The 19775-nt window shown below is 44.1% G+C and overlaps 1 protein-coding gene across 4 annotated transcripts in view; it reads right to left on the minus strand.

Moving 5' to 3' along the window:
* Window positions 1–19775, minus strand: part of arhgef40 (Rho guanine nucleotide exchange factor (GEF) 40) — a 48045-nt gene that overhangs the window by 14193 nt on the left and 14077 nt on the right. For 3 of the 4 annotated variants that reach the window (XM_030430440.1, XM_030430437.1, XM_030430438.1), the window contains 18 exons: window positions 18513–18798; window positions 16970–18131; window positions 16461–16699; window positions 16174–16368; window positions 15339–15453; window positions 14591–14684; window positions 14377–14463; window positions 12794–12910; window positions 12074–12172; window positions 11805–11956; window positions 9923–10061; window positions 8210–8329; window positions 7805–7996; window positions 7205–7711; window positions 6318–6694; window positions 5650–5899; window positions 3649–3738; window positions 1600–1806 (listed from right to left, as the gene is read on the minus strand). In XM_030430440.1, the coding sequence (XP_030286300.1) occupies window positions 1600–1806; window positions 3649–3738; window positions 5650–5899; window positions 6318–6694; window positions 7205–7711; window positions 7805–7996; window positions 8210–8329; window positions 9923–10061; window positions 11805–11956; window positions 12074–12172; window positions 12794–12910; window positions 14377–14463; window positions 14591–14684; window positions 15339–15453; window positions 16174–16368; window positions 16461–16699; window positions 16970–18131; window positions 18513–18798 (4428 nt within the window). The remainder of the gene's footprint in view (window positions 1–1599; window positions 1807–3648; window positions 3739–5649; window positions 5900–6317; window positions 6695–7204; window positions 7712–7804; window positions 7997–8209; window positions 8330–9922; window positions 10062–11804; window positions 11957–12073; window positions 12173–12793; window positions 12911–14376; window positions 14464–14590; window positions 14685–15338; window positions 15454–16173; window positions 16369–16460; window positions 16700–16969; window positions 18132–18512; window positions 18799–19775) is intronic. The other variant, XM_030430439.1, reaches the window with a different exon arrangement.

Here is a 19775-nt window from a genome sequence, read left to right on the forward strand (position 1 = left end):
TAGCCAGCTAGCTAGCTAGACAATTAGGCGTCATTTTGCCATCCTCAGATCCAATACACTCCACACTGCCCCTTATTGTATTTGGCCAGATGTTACAGCACATTCCATTTACGAAAAAAAGTCGGAAATTGGTGCTGGGAATGATGATAATGACAAACAGTTCTCGCTAGGTTAGCCATTAGCCATGGTTAGCCGTTATAGCAATAACAGTTTGTAACAACGGTGTTTTGCACATACAAACACAGAAGAAACATGTCCACATATAGAATTTGGACAGTATTGTGTGTAGGACCGAGTTAAAGAGTCAGAAATAGAACAGAAGTGCTAATTAACAAAACATTCTACAGCTTTCAACAGTGTCGATGTGCAGCCATCTTGGATTTTAAGGTCAGGGTTGATGAGGTGCATCGAACTGACCGAGACATAAACAAGGGGGCATTCCAGCAGCCCGGGAACTAGGAAATTCTGACTTCCCATGGGAAGTAGAATGAACCATTAAAGGGTAAATTCACCAACTGTACGCATGCCTTGGTAAGTACCACTGTATGTGAAAAAAGGTATGAAGCATTTTGCAGCTCCAGAGGAAGCTGCATGTAATCTGATAAATTGGCCTCAGTGATGTCAATCAGTGACTAAGTTGCACTGTGGGTAATGTGGGCATCAGGTTTTGAAAAGCAGGCCACTGGTCAGGACTGCACTCCTACATCACTGTCGGATTAAGTATCCAAATCGATATAGCAAAAGCAGAGATATTTCTGATTCCTTTTTGAAACCTGGCACCTATATTACCCACAATGCAATTTAGCAGCTGAGTGGCATCACTGGTGGCAGTTTACATGCAGCTTTCTCTGGAGCCAAAAAGGCTTTATATGATTTGTTCTTACATATGCAGTCGTTCTCCCCAAGAGCTGTAAACACACTTTAATGTGGAAAGTTGGTGGAGTTACCCTTTAAGTTGAGTTAGGTGCCGCCAAGATGGCGTTGTCAAAGTACTATACCGAGCCTTACAATAGCTGTGCAAAAACCTGTTGGTGTTGTCACAGAGACTACGTCCATTTTTTATACAGTCTGTGACTCAGTAAAATTAAAGACGATTTCAGAGTTTTCAGTTCAGATTTCCATTGAAAAAAAACACTGATTCTAAGTAGCAGAACTTCTCACACCTTTACAGGTTTTACCAGGATTTTGTGGCCACTAACACTCAGAAATTGTTGTTTCCTAATGCAATAAGGTATTTGATAATTGTAGGTAACAATAAAAATGGACTTCATGTGGGTAGAAAACCTCATAATGTGTTCCAGTAGTGGGAAAAAAATTGCAGAAAATGCAAATGAGGTTCTGTTACGCACTTGGATTCCAAAAGATTCCCTATGAATCCATTTTTAAACATGGCTGACCTAAAGAAAAGCTTTGATATTTAAAATAAAGACCAATAGATTAGCTATTTTAATTAAGGATAATAATAAAAGATACAAAAGCAGGAAAACACTTGCGTCTCGCTGCCTGACCTCATCAGGAGTTAGTTTCTCTCCCTCTAAGAAAGGAAAGTGGGACCTGATTCACAGTTGCAGAGTCATAAACTGGGACAGGCATTCTCACCGGACATCCGACGATGAGGTCACTGGCCCGGAGGTCCTCGCCGTGCCGCTGGGCGTGTCTCAGAATGGAGAGGGCGGAGTCAGAGGCGGGGTTTATCCCTCCCAGCTCCTCCAGGGCCTCGCAGTACTGCTCCAGTCTCTGAGTGGGAGCCTGGAGACAGTGAGGGAAGGACAGAGGGGAGAGGGGGGAGGCCGGGGGGAGTTTGGACTGGGGAAGGCGAAGGGAGAGAAATGTTAGACTTGGAGATGAAATGTTAGACCCCACCCCTTTTTAATTCAGGTTTACAATTTTTAATTGTGCTTGTTTCGTGTATAGATGTTCAAGACGTTTGTGAACACACTATTTCAACTGTTGGACAATATTGCCAGACTCCCTTTAAAAAATTGCATAGTTTCAGGTTTTGTTGAGTAAGGATGAACTTTAGAAAGTTTTGCACAACGGCTAAGTTAAATTCTGAACCAGTCATGTCTTTGTGTAATTCGGCATTAAATTAAACACACTGAGTGGTTTCTGTCCTTGTAAAAAGAGTCAGTTTGTCGATGCATCCATGCAACAGCCTGTCAGCTCCTCCGTGTCTCAAGTGTGTCTTACCTGCTGACATTTAGCCACTGTTTGAGCTCATTGTTTCAACTGATGTCACCATTTACATTTAATTTATGGAATAAGACATTATTTTGAGAAAAAACAGCAAACAGTCATTAATATGGGCTATGTCTGTGGCCTGTGGAGACAGTCCCCAGACACCCTTAAAAAACCTTCAATTTTGTAAGTTGTCGAGTGAAGACGTATTTAACACAGTAAGAAGCTGCCTACAACTAATTCACAACTATTTGGGGCTTCTTGTAAATTCAGCAGTTAATGTAATACATTAAGTTGTTTTCTTTCCTTGTAAAAAGTGTCAGTTTGTTGTAGCATCGCTGTCTGCTTCTGTGCCCAAAGTGAGTCTTACATGCCAACAGCAGTTGATTGAACACACTTTTAAAACTGATGTCACCATTTACACTAATTTTATAAATGAAGAAAACATTTTATTGGTTTTGAAACATGTGAAATTTCACAAATACAGTAAACGGTAAAAAAAGCTGACTTCTTCGTCATCTTTGTTGAAAGTCGCCAGTCTGCCTTTAAAAATTGCGCAATTTTGAGAGTCTTTGAGTCAGGAGAAACTTTTTTAACTCTGTCAAAATCCATTAATGACAAATTCCTAATAGTTATGGCCTTCTTGTAAATTCGGCAAACGTTTACTTGAAGTATTTTTATCTCAGTAGGTGCTGAAAAATACAAATATAATACAAGAATAAAGACATTTTAATGGGTTTGTGGAAGAAGTGGCCCCATGTGCCGCTCCTGTCGTCATCACCGTAACAATCATCACCGCCGTCCCCATCATCATTCAGCCTGAACACCCCGTTTCACGTCCATCACCATCATGATAACCATAAATGCTCCCGCAGCCATGATCCACAATATGTTCCAAGCTGTCTTTTTTAAGACCTGCTGCAGGACGGGACACGAGCTCACGCTGCCCCCTGGTGGCGGACTCTCAGAAAGGCCTCTTTGATGGAGCACTTGACAACTCGAATGTCGCCTCGGAGATCTTAAGCACTGTGATCTCTCCTTGTAAAATCCTCTCAGTAATCTCACGATGCCGTCGATGTATTAGTTTTAGTTAATTGTAGCTCGTGAGCTCAAATTACTTTCCCTCTAATCCGCCTTTAATTGGCTTTTCTAGTGTACATTAAACATGTAATTAGCTTTACTGTATACAGCTCTTTATTTTTCATTTAATTGCCGCCACTGTCGAATAAAACAACTTTAATTGGCTTGTGCGTGTGATGTGCTCAAAACTACTCATAATGGTGTTCGCACATTGTGATTTAACATTTTTATAAAGAGAAATAAGGATTCTGTGACCCTGACACGCTTTTATTGTGTGTATAGCTTAAGAAGAAAACTGAGGGCTTTTTATTTAATTTTGGAAGTGTGTTTACACGAGGGGGGAAACTGGAAAAAACGTCTGGATGGTTGCGGAAACGCGATGAATCTAACCTTGAAGAAGTCGGCAGCCTGCGAGACCAGAGGAGAGTCCAGCTCCGGTTTGGTCCGGATGTAGTGGGAATACTGCAGAAACTGCTCCCGCTGTGGAGATACAGTGGAAAAAAGTTTTAAAGTCGTGTTTTAGAAAGACAAAGATCTTCATTCAAAATGCCTTTAATCTGATGCAGCACACAAAAAAGGTTAAAGCTTTATACAGCCATCATTAATAAACGGTAAATCTATAGTTAATTAAACATTAGTTAATGGTTATTTAACTGTTAACGAACAATGATTTGTAAACCAGTTATAAAGCAAACTGTAAAAGTTTATAAACATCAGATGCAACTTAACAACAAACAATTGTTAAATAAATTTTTAAATTGTTTGTAAACGGTGAAATAACTATTGATAACTGTAAATAAACCATTTATTAATGAGGTTTATTATGAATTTAATCAAGTTCTGTTCAGTTCTGAGGTCCATCTGACACTTTAACTTCACTACAATTCAATACAAAATAAATACTTATATATATATATATATATACTTACATATACTTATTATAATAATTATAATCCAATAATATAAAATGTTTTATTCTGAAATGAGCCATTCTGCAGCTGGGTACTTTTACTTTTGGTGCTCTTGATGCAAATATGTCTGTATTGTTCTGTTAGTACGTTAATTCAAATAAAAGATCTTAATGTAGGAGTCTTATCATTTAATTCTGACTGAATGTCAGAATGCCTGTGGACTGATGTGCGGTGGATTCAGATCACCTATGTGCAGGGGGGGGGGACCGGCTCCTAATTAATAAATGAGAGCAGCTTGGGGCAGCCACCTCTCAGCCAATCAGGGTGTGACGACGCCCTCTTGTGAAGGCTTAAGAGAGGTGGGGGTCTGATTCTCTCTCAGCCAGAGACTCTGCTCTGTTTAGGCCCTGTTGAGATTTCTAGCTGAATGACCGTCAACACTCACTATTGTGTTGCCTTTCGGAGCCTCCACCCCTCTACACCTTTGTTATTTCCCCATTTCATTTCATTGGGGCAGTAAATTAAGTATATTTCAGTTTTATTATCCCCTAAAGAGGTTTTTTTTCATTATTCTCTAAGTGACATTCATGAATATATTTATATTTCTTTATGTTTTTATGTGGTGTGGGGCTGGTTTCCAGGCATTTCCTACCACATAAGCACTTCCTCTGAAACTGCTTATCTGAGCTTTCATTGTGATAAATTCCGATCGATCTAAAGTCAAAATCTGTAGCGCGCTGTAGCTTTTTATATTCCAAATATCTGACACTGCCTGTTTATTACCTGACTCCTGGACAAAATCCCTCTGATGCACAACAAGTGATGCATTTTGTTTCATCCGACAAAACGCAGACTGACATTTAAATATGAATTCTTCAGATTTTCTCGATGTGTCAGTCAAATCAAGTCTTTATCATCGTGTTTCCCAACTAACCTTTTTCTGCAAATGAAACATTTAACCTGAATAACCTTTTCTCAAAAGCAGAGTTAACACTTTAACTCCCCAGACAAACTACAGGACAGTCTTTCAAAGAAAACTGGCCTTTTTTTTTAACAATACAGGACTTATTTTTGCACTTTTGGGACATTAAGGCATTAAGAAGCTTCTGCAATCCAGAATTTTACAAACTATGTACATCAGTGTTTTCAAACCTGGGGGTCAGGACCACCCAAGGGGCCTAAAGATGAATCTGAGTGGCCACTAGGTTCTTAATTTTGATGTATTTCTCAGGAGTTTCTTTTGTCTTTCCTTTATTTCTTGTTGATACAGTTGAGATAGTTTCCTCCCTTATGTTTCTAAAAAGCCTTCACATTTACTAGGGAAAATCACTCTTAGGTGTAACTACGTAGAAGTATGTCACTTGTGATAAGGAGGGGCCAGGAACACAATCCCCAAAAAAGCTGGGAACTGGCTGGTAGCCAAAACTGATGGCTAAAAGAACATAAATGAGACCAAGATTGTTCGTACTCCTTCACTCACATATTTGCTGAAGCAGTCCTGTTGCAACAAGCTCTGCACGAGAGCGCCCTCCATGGCAGGGAGCAGGTTCTGCGAGTGAAAGGTGCCAAGGCTGGCCCAGTTGGGGAAGAGGGCGTCTGCCTTGCCCCTGATGGAAGCCGGTGTGTCCGACAGCTCCAGCAAGGGGAGGTACGTCTCTTCTACGCCCTTCAGGACGGCCACGTACTGCCTCTCTGAGCTCAGCATCCTGCACCAGAGCAGGTACAGCTTACTGCAGGAGGGCGAGAAGACGGATGAGTACATTTGCAAAAGAGAAACACACATGGGATGGAGAGGAGAGGAGGAGGAGGGGGAGAGGAAGTGGTACAGAAGAAGGCAGTAAGCAATGGACAGAGATCAAACAGTTAGTAACGATAAAATTATCTGCGATTGCATGCTGACTGATAAAATCGTCTCTGAAACAGACTTCAGTTGTACTTAAATTATCCCAGAAAGGATGAATCACTTGAGCCTTTCATCTCCGCCTGGCCTCCTCTTAATGTGATTTATTATGTTGCTCTTGTTTTGGAGCACTCAGCCAACTCTTCTCTGGCTTATCTTCTCACACACGAGTTCCCACACAGGGAAAAAAAAACTGAAGAGAAGACGGAGAAGAAGAAGAAGAAGAAGAGAAGCAAAAAAGCCCCCACCTCTGAGCAGTCGAACCGGCTCTATCTGTCCCCGTCTCCCTCTCGGTCCTCCCGAGCAGCACGTGTTGCCTTGGTGACCCTGTGTGGTCCACCACCTCCTTGCTGCTGACCTCCACCCCTCGAATTAAGACCCCTCCTCCTCCTCCACCACCGCTGCCCCATCCAGGGATGGCTGCAGCCATGCTAGTGGTAATGACTGGGTCAGCTAACGTCCGCCTCCCCAGCCAGGACATGGGGGAGTTACGGCTCGACCCGCCTACGGGGGACTCGGCAGGTTTCGGGGTGGCCGCGCCTCGCCGGGGAGCCAGGAGAGCCTGGAGGTCAAAGCTCGGGTGGCGCTTCCTGGGCGGCTTGGTGGGGAGTGGAGCATCTGTGGGCTGTAAGGTGAGAACGTGAGATTAGCACCTGTTTGCTTGGCAACAGAGCGAGCTGTAAACATCAACGGGCACATTATCACGTCGTAAAGTTCGACATTCACTCTTATTTAAGCTCCTTTTTTAGTCTCCGCCACCTCCTGAGGGAATTATCTGGCTCATTAGCAGCTAGCTTAGCGCTTCACTATCACTAAAGTATGGCTACATCTCATACTGTTTCTGTTATTGTGGTAATAACACAGGCAGGACTGAGGACATTTAATAATGGGCTAAAAAGACAAGTTGACTTTTAAGCCAATGTCCAAATTAAAGGCAAAGTAGTCTGTAAATCCACTGAGAAATGGACTTTATTCCTCCCATGGGGGTTAAAAAATAGATCTTAAACATCCACAAGATTTTCCACTGACGGATATAACTGTCATAACATGTATGTTTTAAAATAGGTGAGACCCCGTCGGATATACAATCACATATTTTGACGAGGGGCTTATAAACTACAAAGCACCAACTCACGCTCTTCTTTGCAGGATTCAGGAGGTTCTGTAGGAACTTCCCTCCTCCAGCTCCACCAGCTCCGCCTCCGTCCTTCTTGTTCCCTTTCTCCTCTCCTATCTTCAGTGTGGAACAGGTCTGCGGCCTGAACAGCGACGCCAGTGATCCCCAGGACTGCAGCCCGCCCTCGCTTCCTCCAGCTCCCAGTCCCCAGTCGCCCTCCCCCTCAGGACCCATCAGGTCCCACAGGCTGCTGGCGGAGGGCATCTTTGGCTTCCCCTGGCCCTGATTCTGGCTCCTGTCCGACTGGAGGAACCGGGGTTTCACCTGCGCTACGGTCCGCTGGTAGCGCTCCACCGTCTGGGTCCAGAGATCCAGGAGAGCGCCGCCGCCGAGCTCTATGGCTAGGGAACGGGCGTCCTGGAAACGGGACGGCGGGATTGGAGGGAGGGAGGCGAGAGGGCAGGTGGAAGAGGAGGACGGAGGGGAGGAGGAGGTGGAGGAGACGGCATCGCACCACTGGGTGGCCTGCGGAGGAGAAAGGGACAGAAAAAGTGACCACAACGATAACAACTTCCATGATCCTGACTTCCTGTGGTTGGCCTCCTTTGTTTGCGTTACCTCGGTCAGGGTGGACAGCAGCCTCTGGGTGTTGTCCAGGGTGGTCCAGCAGTCGGACAGACAGTGGGACATGTCTCTCAGCTTCTCCCTGACCGGAGGAAGTCGGATCTGGACGTCGCTGAGGCCCGCCCAGTCCAGCTCGCACCAGCCCTCCAAATCACTGAGCACTGACAGAGTCTCACTGTGCAGCTCCTAAAGGATTCAGGGAGATCCACACTGAGGCCAAGACACACTTGTCGATCTTAACGGTATACACATAAGGAATCTTCAAATCCTACATAAGCTGACTTTATTTTCAAGAATCACGCTGTGATTATGAGCCGAGTACATTGAAATAGTTCATTCCAACATGGTATTCATGCAGATATTCAGCATATACTCGAGTAACAAGCGTCGGACACTCACGTTGGCCATTTCTCTGAACGTCTTGAATTTCTGCTGCTTGAGCGAGAGCCTGCTGAGGGACAGAGGAGGGTCCTTGTAGTTTTCCAGCTGTGACTGGACTTGCTCAATCTCTTTATCACACTGGGGGTTGAGACGGAGGAGGGGAGGACGGGGGAGAGAGAGGGGTGAGAAGAGGACATTTACTGTACAAAGACTAAGAAGAGAGATAACGCGGAGTGAAATCCAGAAGTGGAGCAGAGAGACTTGCGTAAGAGGACGGAAGCGTCGCTTAGGGAGAGGATGGTTGTAACATCGCCGATTTGTTGCGTCGGACACTCTTGTTGTGCTGTGTGCGAGCAGGACGAGGGAGTGGGGTAAGCACATTTGAGAGAAAACACATGGCAACAGCAAAACACAAGCAAATCAGGGAGTTTCCATCCAAGCTCTGTAGGGAACAGTGAAGAGGCGAAAGGACGGGTGGAACGCTCCAACGCCGGAAACTGAGAAGTTGCTTTAAAACGTAATTTTTCCTCATCAGTGTGTTTTGAAGCGTTGCCTCAGGAATGGCTGACAGCAACAATGTGGTTGAGATGTTTACATGAGAGATCGGGATAATTCTGTTGTAGGAAACCTTTCATTCACACAACCGAATAGCTGTTTCTCATCCGAGACAAGAAGGGGAAGCTGTTGGCGTCGTACCGGATAAAATCCCGTCGATTTATAGCGGAACCAGACACGGGAGCCAGGGGTTGGTACTTATTTAGTCCAGCGAAGACTGCTTGACTGACTCATCAGCCAAAAAAAGCTTCTAGCTTCCAGTTTTACTTCCTGATTATGACGGCCACTGAGTATGACTAACACCGTTTCTCCTTTTAGACTTTAGATTGTTGTTATGATGTCACAGATATTTCAGTTACATTTCTTCTATCACTCATGGTCATGGGTCATAATAGACCTTATCTGCAGTTCCACGTGTGATCTCAACATTTTTAAACATGTCTCTTTTATAATGATAGCCAATGGGACACATGCTTTTCGAACTATGGGTAAATTGTATGCCGCAATACCGCAAGTGGCCACCGGGGGAATTGGAAACAAGGCTTGGTGGAAGCACCGTATCTGGGTCTATAATACAATAATGACTAATTTCCTGAAGGCTGCTCTCCAATTTCCTCTTGTAGAGATCCAAGGCGACTGGTTTTGTTTGAGGTTTTTGTGGTAGTTGGCAAACGACTGGTTTTGTTTCCAGTTCTCGACCTCGTCGATGGCAATCCATTGTCTGTAACCGCTTTATCCCTTTTATGGGGTCACGGGGGTTTTGCTGGAGCCAATCCCAGCTGTCTCTGGGCGAGGGCAGGGTACTCCCTGGACAAGTCGCCAGCTCATCGCAGGGCCCTCACTGATGGCAGAGGCCACCATGCCATGTGCCGACTGCACATCAAGAGCAGTTCGGGGTTCAGCATCTTGCTCAAGGACACTTCAACATGCAGCTCAGCTCAGCCCGGAGCTAGGATTTGAACCAGCCAACATTCGATCACTAGCCGACCTGCGGTACCCGCTGAGCTACAGCCGCCCCACTTTTCGAAGTAATTTTTCAAATTTGGTTCACAATTACAAGGAAACATGAGAAAGAAACAGCCAATAAGTTGACAGCACTGAGCCTGTCTCTGGATTAAACAACCACATATGTGAAGCGGTTACTAAATCTTTCATCTCCATCCTCCCAGCACACACCTTTTCCAGTCTGTCCACCAGCCCGGCTAGTCGTCCCAGAGCTTCCAGGTCGCTCCCTCTTTGGTTGGACACCTGGACGAGCCGATGAAGGGCGTCGTCCACACTGTCGTAGAGTTTAGAGGTCGCGGCGAGAGCGGCCCTGAGGGGGAGAGAAAAGCCCGGATTACCAAGCGAGAATTTTTTCTTTTTTTCCCTAGCTCTAACAAATGTGAGAACTTGTCATGGCCAATAATCACACATTTTGGATGCAGAACAAAAAAGCCTCGCAGACCAACTGTCAGGCAGAAAAGGGATTCAAATCAGCAATCAGCCCGCACTCGTACTTGGCCTCATTCTTGTACAGTCGGAGCCAAAACTCATTACCGGATAAGAAGAGCAGCTACAGATACAACAGTCTTTAGATCATCTTTAAGCTGCAGTCGGGCACAAACAAACAAGCTGCGTCGCTCTGTCCTCCGTTTGATGTGAAGTTCACATTCCTTCTTCTCTTTCAGCTGGTTCTCATATTCCGGTCGAAAACAAACAACTCTGTTTGCACGATGAGGAGTATTTTTAACCTATAACTCATGGTGACAGAAAAAATCCCTCAATCACACACGAGAACCGGGAAGTAAAGAGGACATGCAGATCCCGTCCCTGCCCCTTGGGACCCAGGTGTTTTCTGCACGTCTGTCCAATTAGAGTCGTTGTGCATGTGGTGACATCTTTATATCTAAAATAGCCCAACATCAATAGGTGTGTGTCTAAATCTTCTTCCAGCAGTATGCAGCCTCATTAGCATCATAAGAAGAAGAAGCCTATTATCATCGGCAAACATGCACGCACATACATTGTTAATGTAAATAATGAATGTCAACTTCAAAATCTGTCTTTTACTATCACAAGTCCACGTGCTGAGTGTTGTTCAACAATGTCTGCATCTTCTTTTCATTTTATTGATCCATCAGCGACTGTATTCGATTTCAGTGCTACATGTAGAGTTCTACAACATTTTCGAATCTAACATCTAAAATGGCAAACTGTTGAACAAGTTGAACAAAAAATGAACTGTTGAACAAGAAAACAGTGTTTTGAAATAATATTATTGTTGTTTTGGCAAAAATATTTTTACACACGTTTGTTTTTTGGTTATTTTTTATTACAATTTTAATACTATATTATTTATTATTTGCATTTCCCCCGATTCATTACCATAAACTCATTTATTCCAGTATTTCTTTTTTTTCCTTCTTTTATGCATTTCTGCATCATTATGCAAATGTGGGGACTCCCAAGTATAGCAAAATGGAAAAGTAAAAGAATAGTTGAATTAATACAACAGTAAATAAATACAGATGCAAATTGAACTCGAAAAATCAAATATCTCACATTTTATGAATTACAATGCTTAAAAATTATGTTACATTTAAGGGCATTTTCTGGATTCTTCATCTATTTATTGAGCTATTTATATTTTATATAGTTTATTGATTTCGGCAGGTTAGGGTTTGAGATAGAGTAAATAAATATAATATATAAATAAATTCCCTACATTCAAATGTGACCGGCTTTGTTTCACATGTGGATTAGAATACTGACATGTGGTTAACAAAACTTGTATCATGATGAAATCCTGTGACATTTGCTCCTGCACATGTGAATTACGCATTTTCGCACATTTCCATGGGTGATCGGCTATTTTAAACAACAATTTTGTGAAAAGAAAATAATGTCCAAACATTTCCCAATGAGCTTTTTGAGCCACAGAAACACAGGTTTCGTCCCTCTGTGTAGTGTTCAGCTATGTATATGCACATGATGGTGATAAAGTTTCATCTTTTCTCTTCTTTCAAAAGCAAGAGGCAGAAAAAAATGTCAATAAAAGCAACAAAACTGCCACTACCTGCAGTCTGATGATTTCTGTGCCAGTCCAGTTGGGCTATTTGTCAGTCCAGCGAGCCAGGCCCCGCCCCTTTGCTGTAGCTCAGTTAACCGCTGGTCGGCCAGGACGCTCACCATGAGCTGCCTGTGTTTGTCGATGCTCTGAGGAACCGCCTGGAAAAGAAACAACAATGTGCTTATCAGTGTTTTTAATGTATAAGATCAATCAACACCCTGGACAAGGTGAATTTTCCCCCTGACTTCTGTCTGTCAGGCACACGACCTCTGTACCTTGATGTTGTCTGGCATTGGCTCAGTGTCCATGGACTGCAGTGCTTCTCCTAGCAGTGAGAGGGCGCTCTCACAGCGCTCTGTCAGACTCTCCAGGCTCTGTAGGGGGAACAAAGCAGGACTGGCGTTTTATTTATCCCGTCAACTCGACTTAAAGCACACAGGTTGGCGTGTGTGACGCCGCATGAAATCTTTTCTTCCTTTCCCTTCTTTCCATGAGAGAGGTCAGAGAAAGTGCGGAGGACAAGGAAATGTTTTCATCTGTTTGGATAAACCAACGTAAACTGTCTGGGGGGAAAAGCCATTAAGAGTCCTTAAGACTCTTCTCAGACCTCGTTTTTCCTCTTGATTCATCCTCCACACCCACTTAATCACGACCCTTTGAAATCATCGACCGCCACCGAACAAACACTCCCTCCAGACGACGTCCTTCCATCCGTCCGCTCCTCTGACACAACTTCGCTTTCGACCACTTCATCACTTTTCGTGGAAATATTCAAAACGGTGAGATGTAAGATCGACGTGTGTACACAGTGAAAGACTATTGGCTTAAATGTTACATATATAATAAAATAAATGTTGATTAATTTGCAAAGGCATAGATATCAGTCAATCTTAAATGCCTCAAGGGATCATTTCCTGCTCAATCCCCCCCCCCACTCACACACACACACACAGCTCAGTTACCCGGTCAGTACACCCAAGAAATGACAGACTCACCAGTCTGAAGACCAGCCAGTCTGAGTGACAGTGGGTGAAGTCTCCGTCCATCTCCTCTGGCAGCTGTTGCTTGTCGACATATTGCTGAAGGACTCCCGTTCCTCGCACCACGTGGATCTGGACAGAACGGGAAAGGATCAAAATAGGAGTAGGAGATGACTGATTTCACCATCTACACTACATTCGTAACAGAAGACAACACTCAAATTTAACAAATATGGCGAAAGGTGAATAATAGAGGCTATTTCTTTGCCCCTCGTGGGGAAAATCCCCAGACTCCCTTGAGAAATTGCTCAATTTTGGGAGTTGCTGAGTTGCTGAGGGTCTTAGGAAACACTTTCCATCCAACTTCTTAATAATGTTCGCCTTCTTGTAAAAGCGGCATTCAATCAAACACATTCAGTTATTTCTTCCCTTGAAAAATGTGTCAGCTGCCATGACATTGCGTGTCTGCTCTAAAGTGCATCTTACCAGCTGCTGCTTGACCACACACTGTTACTACTAATGTCACAATTTAGACTCAATTTATCCAAGAAGACAACATTTTATTTACAATAAACATGTCAAATTTTACAAATGCATTAAACAGTAACTCATAGAGGCTACTTCTTTGTCAGCAGTGGAGAAAGTCCCCAGACTCCCATACAAAATCACTTATTTTTGTGAGCTGTTGAGTTGGGGGAACTTTATAAACTCTGTGAAATACCGTCTATGACAAATTCTTAATCATACAAGCCTTCTTGTAAATTCGGCGTATGGTTATATACATGTTTACTTGCACATAGAGTGAGGAAGTGAGATCCAATTGCAAGTGGTCACCCAAGACAGGTATAAAATCCCTCAAAGACTCTTAATTTTCTATCAAAAATACCCAAAAAAAAGCAGCTAATCCTAAAATATATGAAGCAGGGACCAGCAACTTTGTTCATGTTTATGCTCTCCCATTACACTTGCGTCAACCTCAATTTGCTTATTCATCAGCTGGAATAAAAACAACTGCTACCAAATAACGAAATAGACTGTTTTGGCTGGATTTCCCTTCAACATGCAATGTTTAAACGCTGCCAGGTTGAAATACAAACCACATGACGAGGAAAAAAAATGATCATGGGTGTGTGAACAACAGCTCTCTGCTGATCGCTGCACGGCAATGTGCCGAATTACCGGCACAATTGGGAGTTATTTGCAAACTGTAGGCGCCAAATGTATGGAAATAAGGTTAATTTACATCTGAGCACAATGTGAACGCCCGCTCAAGCTAAGAGCATCCGACATTCATCAGATTTCAGCAAGAGGCAGAAACAAAGTGTGCTTTATGAAAAGTTATTTGCTTTTGAACATTTTGCATATACTGTGTGAGCGGTTGTCCCTGGTGTTATGCTAATGGACAATGGTGGTTCGGGAACATTCATTCTGCTAATGTTTTCCCACACACTTTCTAAAAGCTCCATGTGGGTGTTCTACCTGCGTTTTAACATTCAGACTCGCAAATAAAAGAAATAAATCCAGCCGAAATTGAAGGAAATGAGCAACACGCTGCTGTGTGTGTGAGCGTGTGAACGAGCTCGAGAGGATGAGATCACCTCGGCTCCCTCCAGATTATGAGAAGGGGGCTCCTGCTGCTCCTCCACCAAAACCAGAACAGATCCGAGACCGCCAGGAACGAACGCCTGAGACACGCACGAAAGAAAAAAAAAACACATGTGCACCAGCTACTTTATCACATCTGCAGGCAAATTAAAGAGCACACAGGCAAACATGTAGCACATTCGGCGAAACAGCTCTTGTGCGTCTCACCTGGAACAATTTAAGCGCAGAGAGACAGAGAGCGGAGGGTGGAGCACGTCTGCTGTCCATTAACACCGTGAGACCCTTTTCTTTGGCTGCAGGCCTGATGAGGAGGGATGGAGAGAGCAGATGTAGGTTTAAAACAGGAGCAGTTGTTGGAGAAGAAGAGACTTATTGTAAAATCAGACAGCAGCACTTTATATATAAAAAAAAAAAATGGTGCTACTAATTTCAAGCAATTACAGTGATGTTTAGAGGAAAGTTAAGGGCTCATTTATATTTCACAGACGTTTTTACCCAAGGCTGTTTTGTTTTGACTAGTTATGCTCACTGACTTTGAGTGAGTTTGTTATTGTTTTTCTCGGCTTCCTGGCACATGCTGCGTTTTCTTAGCCCCACCTTGCGCTATGCTTGGCAAAGTCAGCAAAAAAGCAAGTCAAGTCAAATATAATCAAGGAGCACTTTCGGCTCAACAGGTTTGTAAGTGACTGGTGTAACGACAAACAAATGACACAAGCTCTAATATGTAAAAGCAACAGAAAACCAGCCAGGCCTAGATTTTGAGATTTACGAGCGAGGAACACAAAGAGGTTGAATCATGGACAACATGAAAACATGTAATGGTATGAAAGGGGGTATTGTGACCTGTACAAGCTAAATTTACGGATCCTAATTTCCTGCTGCTATCTAGAAACATAATATCGTGGCTACAAAAAATGCATCTCTCTCTGATCAGAGTGCAAGACCAAAGCCTTACCGACAGATTCTGTAGTAGCATGCTAGGACTCGGGCCATCTCCTCGTCACAGAAACCCTCCTCTGGCGCATCTGTCTCGGTGACAATCAGAGCACGTCCCAACCTGTCCACTGTACCTGTGAGCATCAGGTTAGGGCATGAGTGATGAAGCTAACATATTAAGACTACAGGAGATACATTTCTCATAACGTTTGCAGAGAAGAAACAGCCGGTAACATGCAGTTACGGAGTTCATGAGCACGGATTCTTAGCATACGTGTATTAAAGGTTAGTCAAATTTGCACTATAAAAACTTGTGGATTACTTTTGATATTGACCAAAACCTCTAAACATGAATATTGTGAGACAGTCTGAAGTTATAAGCTCTGTCTTTTTTTTCTAGAACTTGGAAAGTGGATTTGTCCTATTTATTTTTCTTTTATCTGCACTGGACACTACAGATATCAACGTCCCCCGATAGCATAAGCCAAACTGAATCTAACGGTTTGTATGTATGCAAGTCTGAAAAATTTTGGGACATGACATTTAGTTAATAACCCACAATTATGCTAGCAATTAAAGGTCCAGTGTGTGGGATTAATTGGCAACTGCCCTTGCACCACACCCTGCATTTGCAAGCGTGTAGGAGAACGAAAAACACATGAAAACCAACAGGACCTCTTTCTAAGGCCTTAGTTTGGTTTGTCCATTGTGGGCCACCACAGAAACATAGCAGTGTCCCCCCCAAAAAACAGCATTACTCAACCACAAGACTAATTGCAAAGGCTATCAAAGTCATAGAGTCTTGCACAGCGCTAACTAGCATAACAAAAAAATGGTCCTAAAAGGAGACTTGCCTGTCAACTTAAGTTTCCCTGACTGGAGAAGCTCTGTGTCCAGTTCCCTCAGGAGCGGAGGCTCTTTCGATGCAACTCCATTCAGCTGGCCAGGACATGTCTCTCCTGACCCCGCCTCCTCTTCAGTAGAGTGGTTAAATAAGGATGTGCCTGATTGGCCATTGCAGACAAGTAGAGATTCGGCTTTGGGCTCTTCTGTTGAGTGATACAAAAGTTAAAGGAAATATTCTGAGGGGTTTTTTACGACATTTTATGTTCATGCATTAAGATTCCAATTGTCTTCCAACCTGTACTGGTTTTCGTTGTATCCTCTGTCACTTCATTAGTTGATGGTGACACTCCATTAGGTTCATCTGTCTGTTGCCTTTGCTCCGATTGGTTGTCCTCTGTGACTGGCGGCTTTGGCAAAGCAGAGCAGGTGGTGGGGCTTGGTTGAGCAGCTTTGCCCTGCTGTTTTGATCCCTTCTGGTGTCCACGACCACCAGACCTAGCCCTCCCTTTGGCCCCCTTTCCCTTCCTTTTCCTCCTAAAGACAAAGCACAGGAACGTAATGATGAGGTATGACAGAAACTTAATAATTTTTATCACTTCAGGACTTACATTGATTAGACAAATCATTTCCTTGAACACATAGGTGTCTTTTGTACCATTGATTTTCGGTCTACAAGTTCGGACAAACTTTACCTTGTGCACAGAGTTTGCACCCATGTGTGACTTATCTGTTCTTTCATATGGAAGTGTGAAAATGAAAACAAATATGAAAGAGTGTGATGTTCCATAAGAAGTAAATCTCTACCTTGGCGCTCTGAACCCTGCGGTTTTCACTTCCTTTCCTCTGGGGCACACTCTGTCCTCCGTCTTGCCTTCATCTCGTCCTTCTGTCACCGTTGGGTTAGATAAACTATTCATTTTAGATCCACTGTTAGTAATCTCTCCACTTTGTAAAACTCCAGTGAATGGTCTCTCTGGTGCGTCTGATGTTGGAGTGGTGGCATCACTGTCTCCACTCAGTGGTTTATCTGTATCCTCAAAAACAGAGTCCGAATGAGATCCATGATCTGATTGGCCCTCTATAACGTGCCCAACTTTGTGGTTACTCAAGTCATGGATTTCATTTGTGAACACGCTGTCACCACTCTCTGAGTCTTTCCCTCTATGTTCGTCTCTGCACGGCTGCATAAGGCCATTGCTGTCTCTCTCCTTGCCCACCCCAGGCCTCCTCTCTTTGAATGGGCCACCATAATAAAGCCGATCGTTATCCAGGCTCCCTGAGTCCCTGCCTGTTTTATCTCCATCATCAGAGTCATGGACCGAAGAGGAGTAGGACCTACTCCCTCTGCTCGGATCAGTGACTCCTGGTGGAGGCCGAGGTGGCAAAATGTCACCTTTTGGGGTTACCACATCTCTTTTGGCACCAAGGACAGCTCGAAAGCTTCCTGACCCTTCCAGTCTTCCATATCCCCAAGCTTTCCCCTTCCGGAGTTTGATGGCTTTACCTCTCCTGCACAGAGGCAAAGTCTTGGTCTTACATATTCCATGCATCTCCAGGTACCTCTGCCGTGTGTCAACCCCTCCATCAGGACCCACTCTGGGCTCTAATAGCTCCACATAGTCCCCATCCAGCTGAGGGTGCCTTGTTGTCCGTCCGAGCCCATCTTCGCTTCGTCTTCGACGGGGAAGCGCAGGCGCAGAGTCCAAACCATCTGGTGGTAAACCATCATCTTCCTCCTCATCCCAGGACCAGGAGTCCGGTTCACCAGAGGATGAGCCACCCCAGCCTCCAAGGCTGCTGCCCCCTTCACTGGACAGGCGGTTGGACATGGAGCCCTCGCAGTTGGACATCAGACCCAGCTCCTCAGAGGGGTCGTGAATGAACTTTGGGTAGACGACCTCCTTCCACGGTAGACGAACCACACCATCACATGTACTGACCAGACAGGTGTCAAGTCCTCCTCCAACTGTGCAGAGATGAGAGAGGGTTTATATCAGTGTGTTTATCGAGGGCATATTCAAGGCAAAAAACGATCATCATACTGTTTTTAGGATCTTTTCACTGCCCACCACCTGCTGACACCTATAGATATTTCCTTTCTCTTGCTACCACACGACATCTCTTGGTCATTACCTTACCTCTTCCAGCCACACATCCTCTTCACGGTCATCTTTGACTGAAAAAGCTACGCAATGTAGGCTTAAACCCAAAGAAAACCCTGCAGGAACCTTTGCTTTAGTCTTAACTCGAATTATGTTAAATCCTTGTGGCTTGGCTAGTGATTACAGCACACTCTTTTCTTTCAAGAACATATTGTCAACAGACATATGTGGCATCTTTTCCTTACCTTCTCTCTTGTGGCCCCGTTCCTTGTTGATGCTGTGCAGCCACTCAGTGGTGAACACAAGGGGGTGCTGTGACTCGGGTACCAAGATTTCCTGAACAGTGCGCCCCCCAGGGGCCAGACATTTTAGGGCCAGGCGGGGGCAACGTGTAGAGAAGGGCACCACCTGCAGATAGAAGTCATTACTGCGCAGGAGCCTCCAGTCCAGGGTAGAGAGCTGTACGACCACTTTTTCGCCTAGACACAGAGGCCAGCCGGAGTGAAGGAACAAGCAGCCCAGGTACTGAGACTGTGATGGCAAGTAGAAAAGAAAAAGAAAGGGAGACACAGAGAGGTTGTTAAATAAAACATTCAAAACTTTATCTGTAAGAACCTAAATCTTGTGAGTGTATTCTTCTATCTGTACCTCTTTATGTCACGTAATGCTCACTGCCCTTAAGAGTGCCCCCTTGTCAAAAAATATTTCTATTAAATGCGCACTCACAATATTGCAGTCTCATTCACAAACCACAGCCCACGTGAGCCAATTGAAGCTTGCCTGCATGGCTGTGTTCGGATCAGTTATTCAGTGCGTTAAACTTCTGGAACTGATACCACCCCAGTCAACAGTATTCACAAACTAAACTGGCCAAAAGCCAGAGTCACATAGAAATGTCAGACATGTGACTAACGCAGTGTTTTCTAAAGTGTAAAACCCCTTAGCTGGCATGACACATAGAGAAGGCTCTGGATGGCTGCAGAGAGTTATTATGAGTCAGACAGAAACATGCAGATGACCAACTCTTCACAACAGCCAGCCACTGTTGAAACAGGCCGCTGTTTCACAAGCGGAAAACACATCATGTAGCTCTGTAAAACCGTGAAAGTCAATATAGAAAATTCCACAGAGGAAGAATAACTCAAAAACTTCTCTCTGCAATGTTTAGAAATAAGATCTCACTCCAAATGCTGTTCCTACCTTAATCAATTCTGTCAGATGTGTATCTCCCTTTTCTCAGTCTGAGGTTTAAAACTCACCCAGAAACTCTCTCTGCTGTTCCCAGTCACATCTAATCGACTGACACAAGGCTGCTCCCTCCCCCCTCCGTGCCCTCCAGACTCACGAGACGTGATCAAATTATATTCCTTACTTGACTTCTCCTCCAACTTCCCTTTTCTACCTCTCTGTCCCTTATTCAATTTCGTCCCCTTCAAGCCTCTCTCTTGTCTCTAATCTTGGATGTTCTCTCGCTGGAGCAAAGCTTTGGGGGAAACATGTGTCAGGGT

This window comes from Sparus aurata, chromosome 10 (assembly GCF_900880675.1).
Source record: "Sparus aurata chromosome 10, fSpaAur1.1, whole genome shotgun sequence".
NCBI lineage: Eukaryota > Metazoa > Chordata > Actinopteri > Spariformes > Sparidae > Sparus > Sparus aurata.